We start from the raw sequence: 18,459 nt of genomic DNA, 5'->3' as shown, positions 1-18,459 counted from the left end.
ATCTATGCATCAGTAATGGTGGATTTGTAATATTTATATACTTGTTCATTTAATTAACATTTTTAATTGCCTGTCACTCTGCTCTGTTGGCTTGACTGGGAAAAAAGTTTGTGTATAATTAAGTAATTTCTGTAACTAAGCCTGTTAAGTCTTCTGCAATGAATGTTAGCCAACTAAGTAAATTAGTCTCTAGCTCTCTTTGATTCAAACCCTATTCTTTTACTTTATACACAGTCATTTGCTTGGAATAATATGTGCTCACACATATTGGTCATTATTGATTTTCTAATTTCTGATTAATGGCCATCTAAAAAAAAAAGATAAGTTTATAGTTAGTTTTGACGATCATTGGTAAATATATTGCAGTTATCAAATCTGCAAAATAATTTATGATTGTGTAATAAAGAGTTATCTTTCTATGCTTGCCTTTGGTGAACTGGATGGTTCTAGAAAACATTATTTTCTGGTTTCCCTGGCAACCATATGAACTGACTGTTAACAATATGGTCATGTATTGTGCATTTATTGCATCTTTTGCATACTTTCCTGTCTGTGGCTGTCAGCCATTAATGTGAGGTGTAAATCATTATTTAGAGGCCTTATTACCTGCTTACATTAGGAGATATTTGCTGACTTTGAAGACAAGACCAAAGGCAAGAATTATTGCCAGATTTTTTCCAAATAAACATGACTGTGTTTATTGAGAAGCTTAATAATTTCTTACAGCAATCTGCTTTTAAATGAAATTGATGTTTTCCTAGTTACTTTCCTTTAATTTTGTGTAGGAATTCTTTTTTATGTTTTCGCACCATTGCATTTATGTTCCCCAACACTATAGTGGGGGACATGTTGTTTTTGACCTGTCTGTTGGTTGGTTTGTGTGTTTGTTTGCACCAACTTTAACATTTTACCATAACTTTTGCAATATTGAAGATTGCAACTTCATATTTGGCATGCATGTCTATCTTATGGAGCTGCACATTTTGACTGGTGAAAGGTCAAGGTCATCCTTCAAGGTCAAAGGTCAAATATATAGCTTCAAAGCAGAGAAGAAGGGGACATAGTGTTTCTGACAAACACATATCTTGTTATAATTTCAATGCTGTTTTCTCAGTCATTTATAGGCGGATGTTAAATTTTTTGATGCTCTATTACAAGATATATATTTATTTTTTTAATGATAAATGGCGTTTATTGTGGTTGGTGTGATAAAAGAAAGGGCTTTTTCAATCAGATCAAAGATAGCAAATGCCTTTTTCTGCAACGTTCTAAGCTGCATCACAAGCAGCTGGATTTCTTGGCTCATTTTGCATTATTAGATATTATTGATAAAAAAATCTATAGATATGTGGAAATAAAAAAATATAAGTCAACCGGCCACACTGAAAAATGCATACATATTTGATATATTTATACGCGTGTTGTATGTTTTAGTGGCTTGTCTGACATTGTTATTTAATTTGATTATTAATATTATCTGGAATCATCGCGCTTATGCTTAATTTAATGGTCAATATGGTGGAATAGTTCTGATTAGATTAATCGAAAAAAGTACTTTTAGTATCTGGCCTGCATTGGACACTTACAAACAGATCTTCAGATAAAAATTTGGCCATATTCTTATTTACTCACTATTTTAAAAATTAATTATTATTTTACCCCCTATTTATAAAATTAATTCTTAACAATATATTACCAAATAATTTTGAGTGCTTTAGATTCGCAGTCATTTACGCAAGAGCTTATAAGTTCATCAATTATTGACGAAACCATGCTTTGGGTATTTGAATCTAATTGAAAAAATGCATGCAGTGTGGACTTTTGACACTGAAATGGCTTTTTTTGCCTTCCACGCTTCAATACACCGCTTCAGTCGGCCATTTTGATTTTTTATGTAAAACGGTCTCTGACACTTCGGCTTTATATAGGTCATAATGGCTTTTTGGTCGCCTTTAAAGTCATTTCAAAAACTATATTTAACATTTATTTTAATGGCATTTTGAATAGGTATACAGTATATTACTTGTGTATAAAAATTACATGTTTCATATTTAGAAACTATATAAAAGCCTAAGTCACAAACCAACGCACCCACAGCTGATAAGGCAACATTTTCTCAACCATTTTTAAGTGTGTTAACAAAGATTCTAAAAAGCTTACCATTTTCATTTTGCAATGAAAAATGTATTACTAGTGTTGTGAAGACCAAATTCTTATATTTAACAAAACAAGTGAACTAAATACTCAAGAATTAATTTGTTTGTTCTACCAAAATACAACAAAATGTCATTTCCTAGTTGTTAACAAAATTGTTTTTCAGCTAGTTGGAATTTCGTTGAAATGGAGTTGCAACTATTGCGCAGTAGTTGTGAGATGGTTTTCAAGATGCTCAATTTGGTAGGGAAATTATGGTTTCTCAAATAAGGCTGGATCATAGGAGAGCTTTTAAAGTGCTTCTTTTGAAGCGAATTGCTGGTGTCTAGAAAGCAGTAACATGGACAATTAATTTGACAATCTGAATATTTTGATAGAATTTTACGTCATTTAATTTTGTCCAAAGTTGTTCCGTAATTCAGAATTAAATGTCATATATTTGTCTCCTGCAAATTTCACAACATTATATTTCTTCAACTGTATGTTATAAATTTAAATTGTTATAAGTTGCTACTCTTATTATGGTTGTTGCTAAGCTACTACAGAGAAGTGAGGTAATTTATATTTATTGTCAACTCCATTTTCTTGGAAATATAACGAAAATAGCAGGTTTAAATGTGAAATGGATTTTTGTAAATATAAATATGTGATTTTGAATTATAATTTTATGATAGCCTTACAGGGAGTGCTAGGCACAACTTAAATGTTTATGTTATATACAACACGACAACACTTGGATACTTTGATTTCATCCAAAAATTATAATGAACTAAAATAAAAAGTTAAAACTTGTCTTATGATATGAAGGATTCAAATAATTTTTACAAAATCATATTTGCATGGAATCTTGTAATGCTACACAGACATTCCCAAAAGTATTTAAAGTCCACAGGGCATCTGGTCCTTGCAGATTCCTTGCAGCACCGTACTGGGATTCATAACACCGAAACATCAAGTAATCCACTTAAATTTATTATTGACATAATGATAATTGGAAAAATGAAATGTGAAGTACAACACAGAAACAATGAAAATATAACAATTACAGATCACACTATTCTCATACAGTTTTCTAAAGGAAACATATTTAAACCACAAAATAATTAAAAACTATACAATTTATTTATTGAAAGCTATGGTATACTCAATTGCAAACTGCTATAACAAAACAAATGTTTTCAGAACTGATAGTTTAGTGTGACAGTGACTGAAAAGTGTGAATCAATATTTGCACAAAACACACACTAGTACAATTTAAGAACTAATAAAGTTACCTTAAAAAACAGAACAAATGTAGGATATCAATTACATAATACAACAGACCCAGTTTTAAAAACACAAAGCATTAAGAACCTTTCAACGATACACATTGCTGGGTCAATAAATTGTATGACACTTTAGACCCAAATATACATAAACCAATGAAAACTCACTTTAAGACATAAATTCAAATGGAAAAAAAAACTGTAGATGCCCCGATTACAACTATCTGAAATGGAGAGCGTGTTTTAATTAAACCGGAAAAGGATTATGTCAGTATTGGCAGATATACGGGCATTGGAGGAAGTGTTCGGGAAGGCATATAATACAATAAAATACAATGTCATTTTCTGCTCATATTTAATTTAAACTTGCCTTTTATTTTCAGATTTATATTATATGAAATAGATCAACGTGTCCTCATGATTTATTTCCCAGACATTGGGACTGACAACATGGTATTTTCAATCAGACCTGTCTTTAAAACGTCGGTCAGGTTGACGGTCCGATACTTTTTGGAATGTCTGGCTACATTATCTTTGGATTTTTTCGTCAACATTTCAATCTTCATTAAAAGAAATGCATCAATGCCATTATTTTTATTGGTAAATAACATGCCATTTAATCTCAGATTCTTATTAAGCCCATTATTTTACATCAGCACTGTGTGCAATGTAAAAGACGGTTGTTATATCCTCAACTTATCCCTTTCCATATCATTAAGACGCACGTTCAGCATATATTGTTTGATGAATGTGTTTGAAGCGTTGCAAATGGCTAGTACATATTCACTGTAGTTATTATGATAAATAATGTTCGTGTTCTTTCTAAAATCAACAAATTTAAATCGTTTAGAAGCAATCTTTAAAAACATGATCATAAAGATATTTTTAAATGTGCTATTAAAATCAGAGTTTTCTCTTTGCATAAAAATGTTTGTATCTCCATCTTTAAATTAAACATGTAATCATGACATGCAGTGCATGACTCAACTATTTTATTATTCTGCAATTGTTGTGAACAAATAAAGCGTGATTTTAAAATGCAAAATAATTGCATCCTTGAAGAAGAGAATGTTAAACTAATTACCATCTGTAAAACAGATGTTGAACTGCAGACAGTGATGGATTTCATTTTCATTTATTATATGGTTAAACATGGTTCCATGAACCAGTAATAATTATTGGCGTTCCTATTACTTATTCCTATGTCTGTGGCTGTTATACACTTGTAAAACCATGGCTTTTTATTATTGCTTATTCTATGAGGTTTTTGTTACCTATTACGCTGAAGTGTAACCACTTGGTGGTGTGATCAATTTAAAGAAAAACAGCTATCATAGTTTGAAATTGAAGTATGAATAATGATTCTTCTTGTTTAAAGGATGTTTGTTTGTAACTTTAATGACGCAAACAAAGCACTCTAATACATTTTTGGGGTTCATTCAGGTACTTTTTTTCCATTAGGGATAACAGAAGTTAATGAAAGAAAATGAAAAAAGGACCTTAAATGAGATTGTTGGAAGAAAATGGAATTCTAGAAAATATTTGGATAATTAAAGCCCACAACAACACATGTTTTAGTAAATTTTGTAATTCTAATATGTTTCAGCTAACGCCTTCATTAGGTTCAAATACATGTACACAATATATGTGACGTCATGCAATAAGGCACTTAATTAATTAACCCTTTACCACTTAGATACGTATTTTGAAGCATATGTAGGCCCTTAGAAAGTTGAATTTAATTTAAGACCATTCTTACTAGATTAAAATTTTAAAGTATTTTTTTCCATCACTTAGATAGTAGTGAGCAGCAAACAGCTTAAAACCTAAACAGACTGCAAGTTACTGGCAGGTTGTTATGGTTTTATGCTGTTTGCAAATAGCCATTTCACGTTGCTTCTGATGGGGAAAGTGTTAACACATGATAAGTAAATTTGTTGTTAATTATGTTTTTCAGCTCATGCCTCCATCAGGTTAAGATGCACATGCCTCAAGATTGTGAACACAAAGTTTGTGAGGTCATACATCGACCTCACATTATGTGTCTCGGAAAACATAGAGCAATTAAAATGTATTAATGTTCAAAATGATATTAATTACATATACATTAAAAACAGAAATTGTATATTGTTATGATAACAGATATTTTCAATGGTCAAAATTAAAAACAATATTAAAAAACATTTAGAAATAATGTAATTTGTAGAAAATGAACTTTTTATGCCCCCATATCGAATGATCAGGGGGTAATGTTGTTTTTTTCCTGTCTGTCTGTCTGTCATTATATGTGTGTGTACCTGCCTCATAAAATGACAACTCTTGGGTCTATGTTCAACTTCACATGTGCATGCATCTCATTGAGATCTACAATCAAACATGGTTTGAGGTCACTAGGTCAAAGGTCAAGATCACTGTGACCATTTTATTTCTCTAAAATAGCGTCTTTGCAGCATAAAAGCGCAGTAGGGGGCATTGTGTTTCGCAAACACATCTCTTGTTTTTAGAAGTTTAGAGGAGCTTTTTTTGACAGGTTAAGCAAACACAAATTATAATGGTATTCTAATTTGGTGCTGGTTGAGTCCCTTTGCTAAGCATATTGGCACCAACATTGACATTTTTATCTTTCTTCAATATACAATTTGCACATTAATCTGATTCCACCATCTGTCCTAAGCACCAGAGAAGCTGGGGGGGGGGGGGGAGGCGGTAAATATCATGTTGTTGCTAATCACCTATGGGTTAATTGCAAACATATTTGGAATCAACTTTAGAAATTGTTCATGTTCAAAAGTTCCTGTTATCATTAATTGTCTACATAATTATGCTTTTTCTGTAGCAAATCTACATTCGTAAAAAAATTACCTGGATATGTATGAAATAATTATAATGATTTAGCAATTTTCACTGATATGTTTTAATGATTATTAACAAGATTTTATAAAGTCTCCAGTTCCAAGGATATTCAACGTACATAGTAAAGCATGGACTGTCAGAATAAGAAGAACATATTATGAATACAAGATTTTCAGAGTCACAATGATACATTTTTTTGGTACCAGAATCTAGGCAACATATGCTGGTACTCAGTACACTATGTCTTCTAATTGAATCCAGTCCTGCAAATGAACATCACTATATAACATACATGAGCACAGATAATAATGGGAGATGTGTCTTTACCTCATTATTTATGACAGTTGTTTGTTTTTATGACATCATGGGAGCATTAGAGTGGGTTATATCCCCATGGTTACCTGTTTGTAGATAATAAACATAATAATTTGATAATCTTTCTGTCTTTATTTTTCCACAGAAAGTTGCATGTGTTTACCAGTTTACTTGACTGGAATCTCAGGGTTCAGGCCATGCCAATTCTGTGAAAGTTATAGGATTTTCGAACTCTGTCTGTTTTGTTTCCATAGTAACAGACTAAATATTTGCCTTTGTGTGATTAAAGCCTGATACTTTGTCATTTTGTATTATTTTGATCTTCATTTATTTATTTGAAGTTTTTGAATAAAGAAACATACTAAACGAGCACTGTTTAAAAAAGATATACTAACGTCTGTAAACGAAATATCTATTATGTCTTCAAATTACAAATTTGATTTAAGTTAAAAAATGTCATGACAAAGTTAGACTGTTGAAAAACTGTTTTGATGAAGCAAATAAAAAATTGAAAGTATCAAATGTTTTTGAAATATAAATGTTTGCTTATTCAAAATTTTCTTGTGTAAGTTAGATAAATCTCCAACTAATTTATTTCCTATTTGCAATTGTCACTATGTATTTATTGCATGACTTTGGTAATATGAGGTTTTGATTGCTTTTAATGTTAAGTCTGTAAAACATAATATTGCTGACTTAAATGTCTAAATGATAGGTCTTTAAATACCATAAGCAATTATTTTCTTGGAAACATGATATAATATTAGCTAAATTAATATCTCTAGAATAATAAAAATGCGCAATGTAAGAAACAGTAATAATATTTGATAATAATATTTATGTTGTACTTTTGTTGGCATAAAAGGACATGATATATTCAGGGTGATTGTAAAAAATAGAAAGAGAAAGTTTATATTTGATAATGATAAGAGTGCCATGACTTTTGCAAATAGATAATAGACAAAATCAAGAAATTTTCATTTAATAAAAAATTCTAAAAATTATATTAAATGATTATCCAAGCTGCCCTCCTTCCATTGAGAAGCATCGGTCATGGTAGAGAAAATGAAGTGCAGTTAAGTTTCAAGTTAAGTTGAAGTTCAGGTTAAGTTTTTTATAACTAGGTCATCGAGTCAAATCTTAATAAAGTGTTGATATCACATTAGAGGCCACATTTATGATAAGTTCTTGACAATATCTAGGCTGAGTTAAAATCTGGGTCTGATCTTACTGAAACTATGTCATTAGGTCATATCTTAGATTAACTGTGTTGCTACTCTTAAGGCCATATTTATGACTCAACCATAATGCAACTTTATCAGAATGTTTATTTTGACAATATGGAGACTGAATTTGATTCTCAAATTTGCATCCAAAAAATAGGTCACCAGGTCAAATTAGAGATAAACCTTGTGACTGCTTTAGAGACCACTTTTAAAACTTGTTAAAAACCTCTTCCTGAATGACATTTGGTCAGAGTTTATTTTGACGAAATCTAGGCCTAGTTCAAATCTGGGGCAAAGATTTTATTTTGCATGAGGGGTGGGGGGGGGGGGGGTGAAGTAAGGTGACAATGTCAAGTCTTTGACAATTGGTGTAGGTTAAACATTGAACTCAGGTCAGTGCTACATGGTCATTGTGGCCGTCTTGTTTTTAAAAAAAGGATGAATTAGATCAATATGAAATTAGGAATTTATAAATCACTATCTTTCTTTGTTTCTTATAAGTGGTAATTTTTAGCAAAAAAGGAGACTGAATACCAGTATTTCTTAACAGGGAACAGCCAAGTTCAAATGCTTGTATGTGTATTTATAGTCCCCTACGGGTGAAACCGGAGGGACTTATGGTTTGCGCTCTGTGTGTCAGTCTGTCAGTCTGTCACACTTTTCTGGATCCTGGGATAACTTTAAAAGTTGTTCATATTTTTTCATGAAACTTGAAACATAGACAGATGGGTTATATGGAGATTATGCACGTCAATTCATTTTGTTCCTACGTCAAAAATTGTGGTTACTATGGCAACAAATAAATAATAAATAAAAAAATACTGACAATGGTGGAGTTTCACCGGTAGGAGACAATATTGCTTGGCAATCTCTTGTATTCACTCTACAATGTTTACCTCCTATTCCATCTGTTGTTATGTTTGGATGAAAGCAATAATTCAGTCTGTATTTGTTGTCCAAACATACTTTGGCCCTTCACTCTTTCGGTTCCGGTACACACTGTTTATGTTTGATGTGTTATTGTACAAAAGTATTTAGAATCATGAATTTCACTAATTGCTGTATTGAGTGTGCATTATTAAATGGAAAGCTTTGACAATAAATCAATGAACTGGACCAATTGCAACGGCTGTGATTGAGTTTCTTCCAGTTCTTGTTTGTTCTAATGTGACGTATTCCCATTAATGTATTATTGATAGAGAGCACTGATTAACACATATTGATGTATTAATGAATGAGAAGTTAAAACATTGAACATGTGTTTGTTGAAGTAAAACTTTGCATATAATATATAGTAATATTTCTGGTTGTGAACATAAATTAATAGTAACATATCAATTTAAAGCTATAAATTTTTATGTCCCCCACTATAGTAGTGGGGGACATATTGTTTTTGCCCTGTCTGTTGGTCTGTTGGTCTGTATGTTGGTCTGTTTGCGCCAACTTTTAACATTTTGCAATAACTTTTGCTATGTTGAAGATAGCAACTTCATATTTGGCATGCATGTGTATCTCATGAAGCCGCACATTTTGAGTGGTGAAAGGTCAAGGTCAAGGTCATCCTTCAAGGTCAGAGGTCAAATATATGTGGCCAAAATTGCTCATTTTATAAATACTTTTGCAATATTGAAGATAGCAACTTGATATTTGGCATGCATGTGTATCTCATGGAGCTGCACATTTTGAGTGATGAAAGGTCAAGGTCAGGGTCATCCTTCAAGGTCAGAGGTCAAATATATGTGGCCCAAATCGCTTATTTTATAAATACTTTTGCAATATTGAAGATAGCAACTTGATATTTGGCATGCATGTGTATCTCATGGAGCTGCACATTTTGAGTGGTGAAAGGTCAAGGTCATCCTTCAAGGTCAGAGGTCAAATATATGTGGCCCAAATCTCTTATTTTATGAATACTTTTGCAATATTGAAGATAGCAACTTGATATTTGGCATGCATGTGTATCTCATGGAGCTGCACATTTTGAGTGGTGAAAGGTCGAGTCATCCTTCACAAGGTCAAGGTCATCCTTCAAGGTCAAACATCATATAGGGGGACATTGTGTTTCACAAACACATCTTGTTCCTTCATGCATAAAGCTATACCTTTTATCCACAATTTATACATGTACCTATACAAATTAAAATAAGTTGGTAAATGGCGTGTTAACCACACAATTTCTGCTTTCTTGAGGTAAAAAAGTATGGAAAATGTTTCTGTTTTAAGATATTTTTTACTAAGTGTCTCTTGTGGGCTTATTCCTCCAAGTGGTTTGACAGATTTGTAAATACTGCTGACTTTTTTGCACGGCCTGATATCCAAATAAAGATGACGAGAGAGGTTTCATGTTTTGAAAACAAAAAGACTCTTGACTTCTTGATTCAACTGGAGTCTGTAATCTGTGGTTGTGTTTTTGCCCAAACATAGCACTAGTTGTAGACCCATTATAGATCCTGTTTTTAATTCACAAAAAATCATGTAAGCAAAATTAACTGAATCATAAGAACATGAGGGTATTGCAATAGTTGTTTCAATAACATGTATTAACGTGTTGTAACAGACATATGGGAGTGGAAGCACACTTTAGCATGTTAAAGCCTTTTCCCACTCAGAGGCAAAGTGAAAATTTCTATGTGCAAACAGCATAAAACCTGAACAGCCTGCAAGTAACTCACAGTCTGTTTAGATTTAATGCTGTTTGCTGCTCATCAGTATCTTAGGGTTCGAAATGAAGCCTTTAAAACTTGAATCTAGTAAGAAAGGTCTTCAATTAAATATAACTTTCTAAGAGACTACAAACATGTCAAAATACGTATCTTAGTGGGAAAGGGTTAAAAGAAATAAAGGCGTTGTAATATACACACAAGAGCATTGTAAAATATACAAGCATTTTGAAGTGATGACATAATAAAAACAGACTCACTTTTTGCCCATTAACTGAAGACTTCTTATTAAGTGAACTGTTTGTTTCTGAAGAAGTAGCTTAGCAAAAACCTGCTAAGACTGCAAGATTCTGTAGGTTTGATATGATGAGGTGGAAATGATTGGCAGTAACGGCTGTACATAGATCCATTGCCAAAAATACAACCCTGTCAGAATAATTGCCATTCCTATGAGATTATTCTGATCGTTGGGATGTTTCCAGTATGGAACACTTGTACCTTTTCTGACACAAACAGTTATTGATTCCTGAACATTGGTGGTTAACTTTGTCTATTAGATTTCTTCATGTGAACAAAAATTTGAGTGAGTTCAATTGGTGAAAATATATTGATTATTTAAGATTTGTTCTGAACATTATCAGGTTATGTTTAAACTAATGCCATTTCTAACTAGTGACCTGAAAATTAATAGGTGTCATCTGCCAGTCATGATCAATGTACCTATGAAGTTTCATGATCCTAGGCGTAAGCATTCTTGAGTTCTCATCCGGAAACCATTTTCCTATTTCGAGTCACTGTGACCTTGACTTTTGACCTAGTGACCTGAAAATCAATAGGGGTCATCTGCCAGTCATGATCAATGTACCTATGAAGTTTCATGATCCGAGGATTAAACATTCTTGAGTTATCATCCGGAAACCATTTTACTATTTCGAGTCACTGTGACCTTGACCTTTGACCTAGTGACCTGAAAATCAATAGGGGTCATCTGCCAGTCGTGACCAATGTACCTATGAAGTTTCATGATCCTAGGCCTAAGCATTCTTGAGTTATCATCCGGAAACCATCTGATGGATGGACCGACCGACCGACATGTGCAAAACAATATACCCCCTCTTCTTTGAAGGGGGAGGGGGGGGGGGGGGGCATAAAAAAGGAGCATCCAAAGAATTACCACTTCCCTTTTGCATAACTAACTGAAACGGCTATATTCTGTACAACTAATGTGTAAATTTATTAATATATTCAGATCATTTATAAAAAATAGATTCTAGATGTTTGAAGAAATAATCCTGACACTAAATTGCATAGCAATCACTTCATCAAAGAGATGAACTGGCTGATAATGTTTCTATATTTTCAGTGCTTACCTGGAAATTGTATTAAAACCAATTATCCCAGCTACATAGGCTTTTAGTTCTGAATGCAGACAATTCTCAGATTTCTGCAATTAAATTTGCACCAAGAAAGCTGTATTTAACTTGGGAAATTGTTGGTGCTCCTACATTTGTGAAGATAATTAATCACAAAAAACCAAACCAAAGTTTGCTTTTTTTAGCAATAATTCTGAATTTTAAATGAATGACTTGAATTTAAAAAAAAAGTTTTATCACATTCTTCTTTTTTTCTTTTCCCTGAAGCCATCACAAATAAGGTTATCTTGAACATTTTGTAATAAAGCTTTAATGAGTGCTTTTATGTCCCCCACTATAGTAGTGGGGGACATATTGTTTTTGCCCTGTCTGTTGGTCTGTTGGTCTGTTGGTCGGTTGGTTGGTTTGCGCCAACTTAAACATTTGCAATAACTTTTGCAATATTGAAGATAGCAACTTGATATTTGGCATGCATATGTATCTCATGGAGCTGCACATTTTGAGTGGTGAAAAGTCAAGGTCAAGGTCATCCTTCAATGTCAAAGGTCAAATATATGGGTCAAAATCGCTCATTTAATGTACACTTTTGCAGTATTTCAATATTCAAGGTAGCAACTTGATATTTGGCATGCATGTGTATCTCATGGAGCTGCACATTTTGAGTGGTGAAAGGTCAAGGTCATCCTTCAAGGTCAGATGTCAAATATATGTGGCCAAAATCGCTCATTTTATGAGTACTTTTGCAATATTGAAGATAGCAACTTGATATTTGGCATGCATGTGTATCTCATGGAGCTGCACATTTTGAGTGGTGAAAGGTCAAGGTCAAGGTCATCCTTCAAGGTCAGAGGTCAAATATATGTGGCCCAAATTGCTAATTTTATGAATACTTTTGCATTATTGAAGATAGCAACTTGATATTTGGCATGCATGTGTATCTCATGGAGCTGCACATTTTTATTGGTGAAAGGTCAAGGTCAAGGTCATCCTTCAAGGTCAAATATATGGGTCAAAATTGCTCATGTAATGTCACTTCTGCAATATTGAAGCTAGCAATTTTATATTTGAAATGCATGTGTATCTCATGGAGCTGCACATTTTGAGTGGTGAAGGGTCAAGGTCAAGGTCATCCTACAAGGTCAAACGTCATATAGGGGGACATTGTGTTTCACAAACGCATCTTGTTATTGGCTCCTTTTTGTTTTCTGACAAATTCTGTGAGGTTATGTTGCTGAAATATTGCTAACAACTTTTTGGTTTAGTTATGATGCTTACGTAACTAAGTATTAATTCTTTCTCTGATAATTTTGCTCCTGTGCCTCAATTTTCGTATGTTTCGCTGGTTTTAGTTAGACTTTATTTAGAAATTAACATAAGACACCTACACATGCACCATTGTAAAAAATCAAATCTATTGCCAACTGCAAGCGAAAGGACTGAACATTTTGAGGCACGATGTCTACTTTGTTAAAGGGAGTATTCACAAATTTCAGAATACATAAGTAACTTCACATTTCTATACAGTCATACAAATGATACAATGTTTTTTTGCTCAACCCTAAAACAAGTATTTTTCTTTCTGTGTGTGTGTCTCTGCAGAAATGATATGTAATAAGATGGTGAACACTCACTGCACAATTTTGAAAAAAGAAAAAAAAAATTTGCTTCCTGAATGTTTCTTTGCAAGAAAAATTCTAAACAGTTTTTGCTAAACAACATGCAACATTTTGGGGCATTATCCATTTTCTGTAGTGTTTATTTGTTCCATAACAGAACAAAATGCACCATAATACTATTATGTGAACTGTATATGAGCCTTGCTCTGGGATAATGGGGTTTAATGCATGTGGGTTAAGTGTCATCACAGAATAGCCTGTGCCCTCAGTCAGAGACGACACTTCCTGTCTTTATGGTATTCTCCTATTAAGGAAGTCTCAGTCAGAGACGACACTTCCTGTCTTTATGGTATTCTCCTATTAAGGAAGTCTCAGTCAGAGACGACACTTCCTGTCTTTATGGTATTCTCCTATTAAGGAAGTCTCAGTCAGAGACGACACTTCCTGTCTTTATGGTATTCTCCTATTAAGGAAGTCTCAGTCAGAGACGACACTTCCTGTCTTTATGGTATTCTCCTATTAAGGAAGTCTCAGTCAGAGACGACACTTCCTGTCTTTATGGTATTCTCCTATTAAGGAAGTCTCAGTCAGAGACGACACTTCCTGTCTTTATGGTATTCTCCTATTAAGGAAGTCTCAGTCAGAGACGACACTTCCTGTCTTTATGGTATTCTCCTATTAAGGAAGTCTCAGTCAGAGACGACACTTCCTGTCTTTATGGTATTCTCCTATTAAGGAAGTCTCAGTCAGAGACGACACTTCCTGCCTTTATGGTATTCTCCTATTAAGGAAGTCTCAGTCAGAGACGACACTTCCTGCCTTTATGGTATTCTCCTATTAAGGAAGTCTCTTCTCAACACAAATCCAGTCTACACATTTTATGCATAGTAAGCCCTGTCTTCCCCTAGCATGGCTCATGTGTTTGTATCTGCTGCAGGCAAGATTCGTAACAAGAGGATGGACACAATATTTTTTTAGAGGACAATAAAGTGTTTTGATTCCTGAACCTGTGTCTTTGAAGGGATTATAAAACAAAGCGATATAAAACATGCTTCAACTATTTTGTTAACTGTAAATGTTTGTTTTACTGCAGGCAAGATTCGTAACGAGATGATGGACACTGAGACGGAGAAGACGCCACTGCAGCAGAAGCTGGACGAGTTCTCACAGCAACTCTCCAAGGTCATCACTGTCATCTGTATCGCTGTCTGGGCCATCAACATCGGACACTTCAACGATCCTGCACACGGAGGCTCTTGGATGAAGGTCAGCTGTAATGGACATTTTAACCCGTTACCGCTTATGCACTTCAATGAGTTTGTAGTCCCTTAGAAAATCAAATTAAAATCAAAATCTTATGACTAGAACTACGTTTTTAAGTCTTCATTTCAAACCCTTAGATACTGATGAGCAGCAAACAGCAAAAAAAACTGAACATCCTGAGAGTAACTTGACGGCGATTCTGGTTTTTTGCTATTTGAATATAGTCATTTCCACGGTCTTCAGTTCCTAAGTGACATGATTTACATGTTATTGCTAAAAAATACTTTTTAACTTTCCTGTTCTATTTGAAAGTAAAGACTTTTGGTGAACCCATTAAGGATAGTTGGGGGAAGCTTATTTTTCTTCCTTGTTTTGTGACCAAAATCACATCCGTAGTTTCATGAATTTTTCAGTATCACTGGCCACTTTGGATCAAGTTTCCTATTTATGATTGAAATTTATATAGATTGCTATGTATGAGGCAAGCTCTGGAAAAATCTATCTAAATGTACAAGAGCATCCCGCAGGGGCTTATCAAGGAAAGCAGTTTCGCCTGCAATTTTTTTAGTAAAAATAACTTCCATAAAATATAAAATACCATCCAAGAGAACAGTGTCGCCCCATACTTCTTACTAGAGAAAAACATCTAAGTGCTGAAATAATTAATAAACATTGACCTTTGCCTATAAAATTTGGATTGTTGTTGTTTGCAGGGAGCCATCTACTATTTCAAGATTGCCGTGGCCCTGGCTGTGGCCGCTATTCCTGAGGGTCTGCCAGCCGTCATTACCACCTGTCTCGCTCTCGGTAAGTTTTCTCTTAAACATGCACTTAAATTTTCCTTTTCCTGATCTTTATCCACCTTCCTAGGGCCTTTTGCACCTTACTAAGCCTTTTTGTTTATTTTCATGGGTTTTTATTCCCTTTAATCATGCTCTATTTACCTTCATGGGACTATATTTCCCTTAATCATGCTCTATCTAGACAGAAAGTGCCATCCCTGATAAGCCTGTGCAGACTGCACAGGCTTATCTGGGACAAAACTTAGCGCAAATGCATCAAGTCCAGTTTTTAAGAACAAGGCTTGAATGGTAATTCTCTCCTACAGGAACCCGTAGAATGGCCAAGAAGAACGCCATTGTGCGCAGCTTGCCGTCCGTGGAGACGCTAGGATGTACGTCCGTCATCTGCTCCGATAAGACCGGAACACTGACCACCAATCAGATGTCTGTCTGCAAGGTACAACAAAATATGGGCCTCGTGATCTAGGCCCAGTTGCTCAAAGCTCCTTTGATGTATTTGTAGTAGCGTAGAAAATCAATTTGAATGAAAGACCTTTTTAAAAACATCCAAGATGTAAAGTCTTCGTTTTTTATCCTAAGATTCGGATGAGCAGCAAACAGCATAAAACCTGAACAGACTGCGAGTTACTCTGAAATTACATTCTAGCATAAACAATTCCAGACACTGGCAATAATCCAGTCCCATTCAGTACATGACAACTGGCCCTGATTTATGGACTGTTTTTAAGTCTGTAATAAGACAAGATCACAGACTCAAATTGACACTTAGATGTTTGCCTTTATAAACTTACCTCATTAACATTCAAGATGAGCCTTGCGCTGGGAACCCTGTTTTTTTTTCAGGGCAAGGCTCCAATTAATTGCTTAAGTGATGTTGCTGCCAGTATAACACGATTTATATGTTGTGTTTGCAGATGTTTTTCTTCAACAAAGTGGAGGCCTCAAACGTGGAGACCTCGCAGTTTGAAATTCACCGGATCCACCTACGCTCCTGACGGTGATCTGTAAGCTATCCATCCAACAACAACAATTTAACCTTGCTTTGGAAATGGGGCTTGATGCATTTGCAGGGCTGTAGATAACAAGCGTACCTGCGTTATTACGCAATTCAAATAACCAAAAGCGTTATTAAATTCAAAATAAAGCATACAAAAATGCAAATACATTTTAATGACGTAATTCCCGTAAAAAACCTTGCGTCACGAAACACAATTCTTATGAATACTGGGCGTATTTTTTAGACTGGTTATTTCCATACAAAAATGTACTGGATAGTTTATATGCCGTCCTATGAAGAAAAATAGGCAGTCTTGCCAGGGGTTATCAATCTTTGGGGTATTATTGTAATTATTTGTAGACCCGTCCGATTTCATCGCTTTAAATGGCCATAACTTCATCAATTGTGCAGTGATTTTCACAAACTCGGTCTTATTCAATGCAAAAATGAATGAACTTTGATCAGAAATTCAGAAATTGTTTGTTGTTAAGTACAGGTACCATTTTGAATTCCACTTGTATAAATAATATAGTAACCATAGTAGATTTTTATTATATATGTCATTCCCTGAATTACCTAATTGAGTTAAAAAAACGAGGGTGAAAAACCCAATTAAGCTCAAAGTAGGGGGTGAATTTTTTTGGTTAATATATTGAATTTACAAAAACCCTATTGTTGTCAAAACAGGGGTTGTTTACCCAATATACCCCAAAAGTTATATGTAGCCCTGCAGTTTGTGAAAATTGTCATCCCAGATAAGCCTTTGCAGTCTGCACAGGCTAAACAGGAATGACACTTTACACCTTCACTGCATTTTCCCTAAGAAAAGACTTCCTATAAACATAAAATACCATTAAAGGTAAAAGTGTCATTTCTGATAAGCCTGTGCACACTGTGATGACACTTTACTCACATGCATTGAACACAGTTTTCCCAGAGAAAGGCTTAACTGTAAAGATGTAGCTGTCACGTAGTGGATATATATATATATATATATATATATTGCCTTTATATCTCCCTTTAAGAAACCAAGTAGTTGAAACTAACATGTATTTGATTCTGTACTTAAATGGCCCTTTGTTTAGACTGAAATGTTTTGCGGCAATAACAATGTCTGTGTGTATTGTAGCTACCTGGGTGGAAAAAAGGTGCGTGGCAGTGAAATCACAGGCATCGAGGAGCTGATGACCATCTGTGCCATGTGCAACGACTCCAGTGTGGACTATAACGAGGTGAACACCTCCCTCCCCACCGAGGGTCTGAGAAAACTGGGCTTAATGCACAGGCTAATCTGCGATTACATGTTCTGCCTAAACTGGATTTTTGTTGAAACGAAAAATTCCATAAAAGCGTAAATTTTGTCCCAGATAAGCCTGTGTGGACTTCACAGTCTAATTTGAGACAACACTTTATGCTAATGCATTAAGCTCGGTTTTCATTTGTTTTCCTTTGTTTTCCTGTATGGTTTTATACATTAATTGTTAATACTTCAAGTATTCTGTAGCAAGTAGTAATAAAATAATACCAGAGAAGTAAATATTGCCTCGATATGTAATATTTTTAGCATTTTGAACTTGATCTGAAATTTTCTTTAAATACACCTTTTGATGCCCCCGGATTGAAAGATTGGGGGTATATTGTTTTTGGCCTGTCTGTCATTGTATGTGTGTTTGTGTGTCCCAAAATTTTAACCAAAACGTTAACCTTGGTCATAACTTTTGCAATATTGAAGATAGCAACTTGATATTTGGCATGTATGTGTATTTCATGGAGCTTCACATTTTGAGTGGTGAAAGGTCAAGGTCATCCTTCAAGGTCAAAGGTCAAAAAAATAATTCAAAGCGGCGCATTAGGGGGGATTGTGTTTCTGACAAACACATCTCTTATTTTATGATTTCACGAGGAAGCTTTGTGAATGTCGGCATAGGGCTCTT

General features: G+C 34.3%; 1 protein-coding gene across 1 annotated transcript in view; it reads left to right on the top strand.

Annotated features, from left to right (window-relative positions):
* The window catches only part of LOC127844475 (calcium-transporting ATPase sarcoplasmic/endoplasmic reticulum type-like), a 77,129-nt gene that overhangs the window by 24,499 nt on the left and 34,171 nt on the right, over nt 1-18,459 (top strand). The window contains 6 exon segments of the mRNA XM_052374731.1: nt 14,556-14,728; nt 15,439-15,532; nt 15,834-15,964; nt 16,443-16,499; nt 16,501-16,532; nt 17,655-17,757. Of these exon segments, the coding sequence (XP_052230691.1) occupies nt 14,556-14,728; nt 15,439-15,532; nt 15,834-15,964; nt 16,443-16,499; nt 16,501-16,532; nt 17,655-17,757 (590 nt within the window).

The sequence above is a fragment of the Dreissena polymorpha genome, chromosome 1 (assembly GCF_020536995.1).
Source record: "Dreissena polymorpha isolate Duluth1 chromosome 1, UMN_Dpol_1.0, whole genome shotgun sequence".
In the NCBI taxonomy this organism is placed as follows: Eukaryota; Metazoa; Mollusca; class Bivalvia; order Myida; family Dreissenidae; genus Dreissena; species Dreissena polymorpha.
Note: the sequence above shows the minus strand (reverse complement) of the source record. Positions and strands in the feature narration are given on the sequence as shown.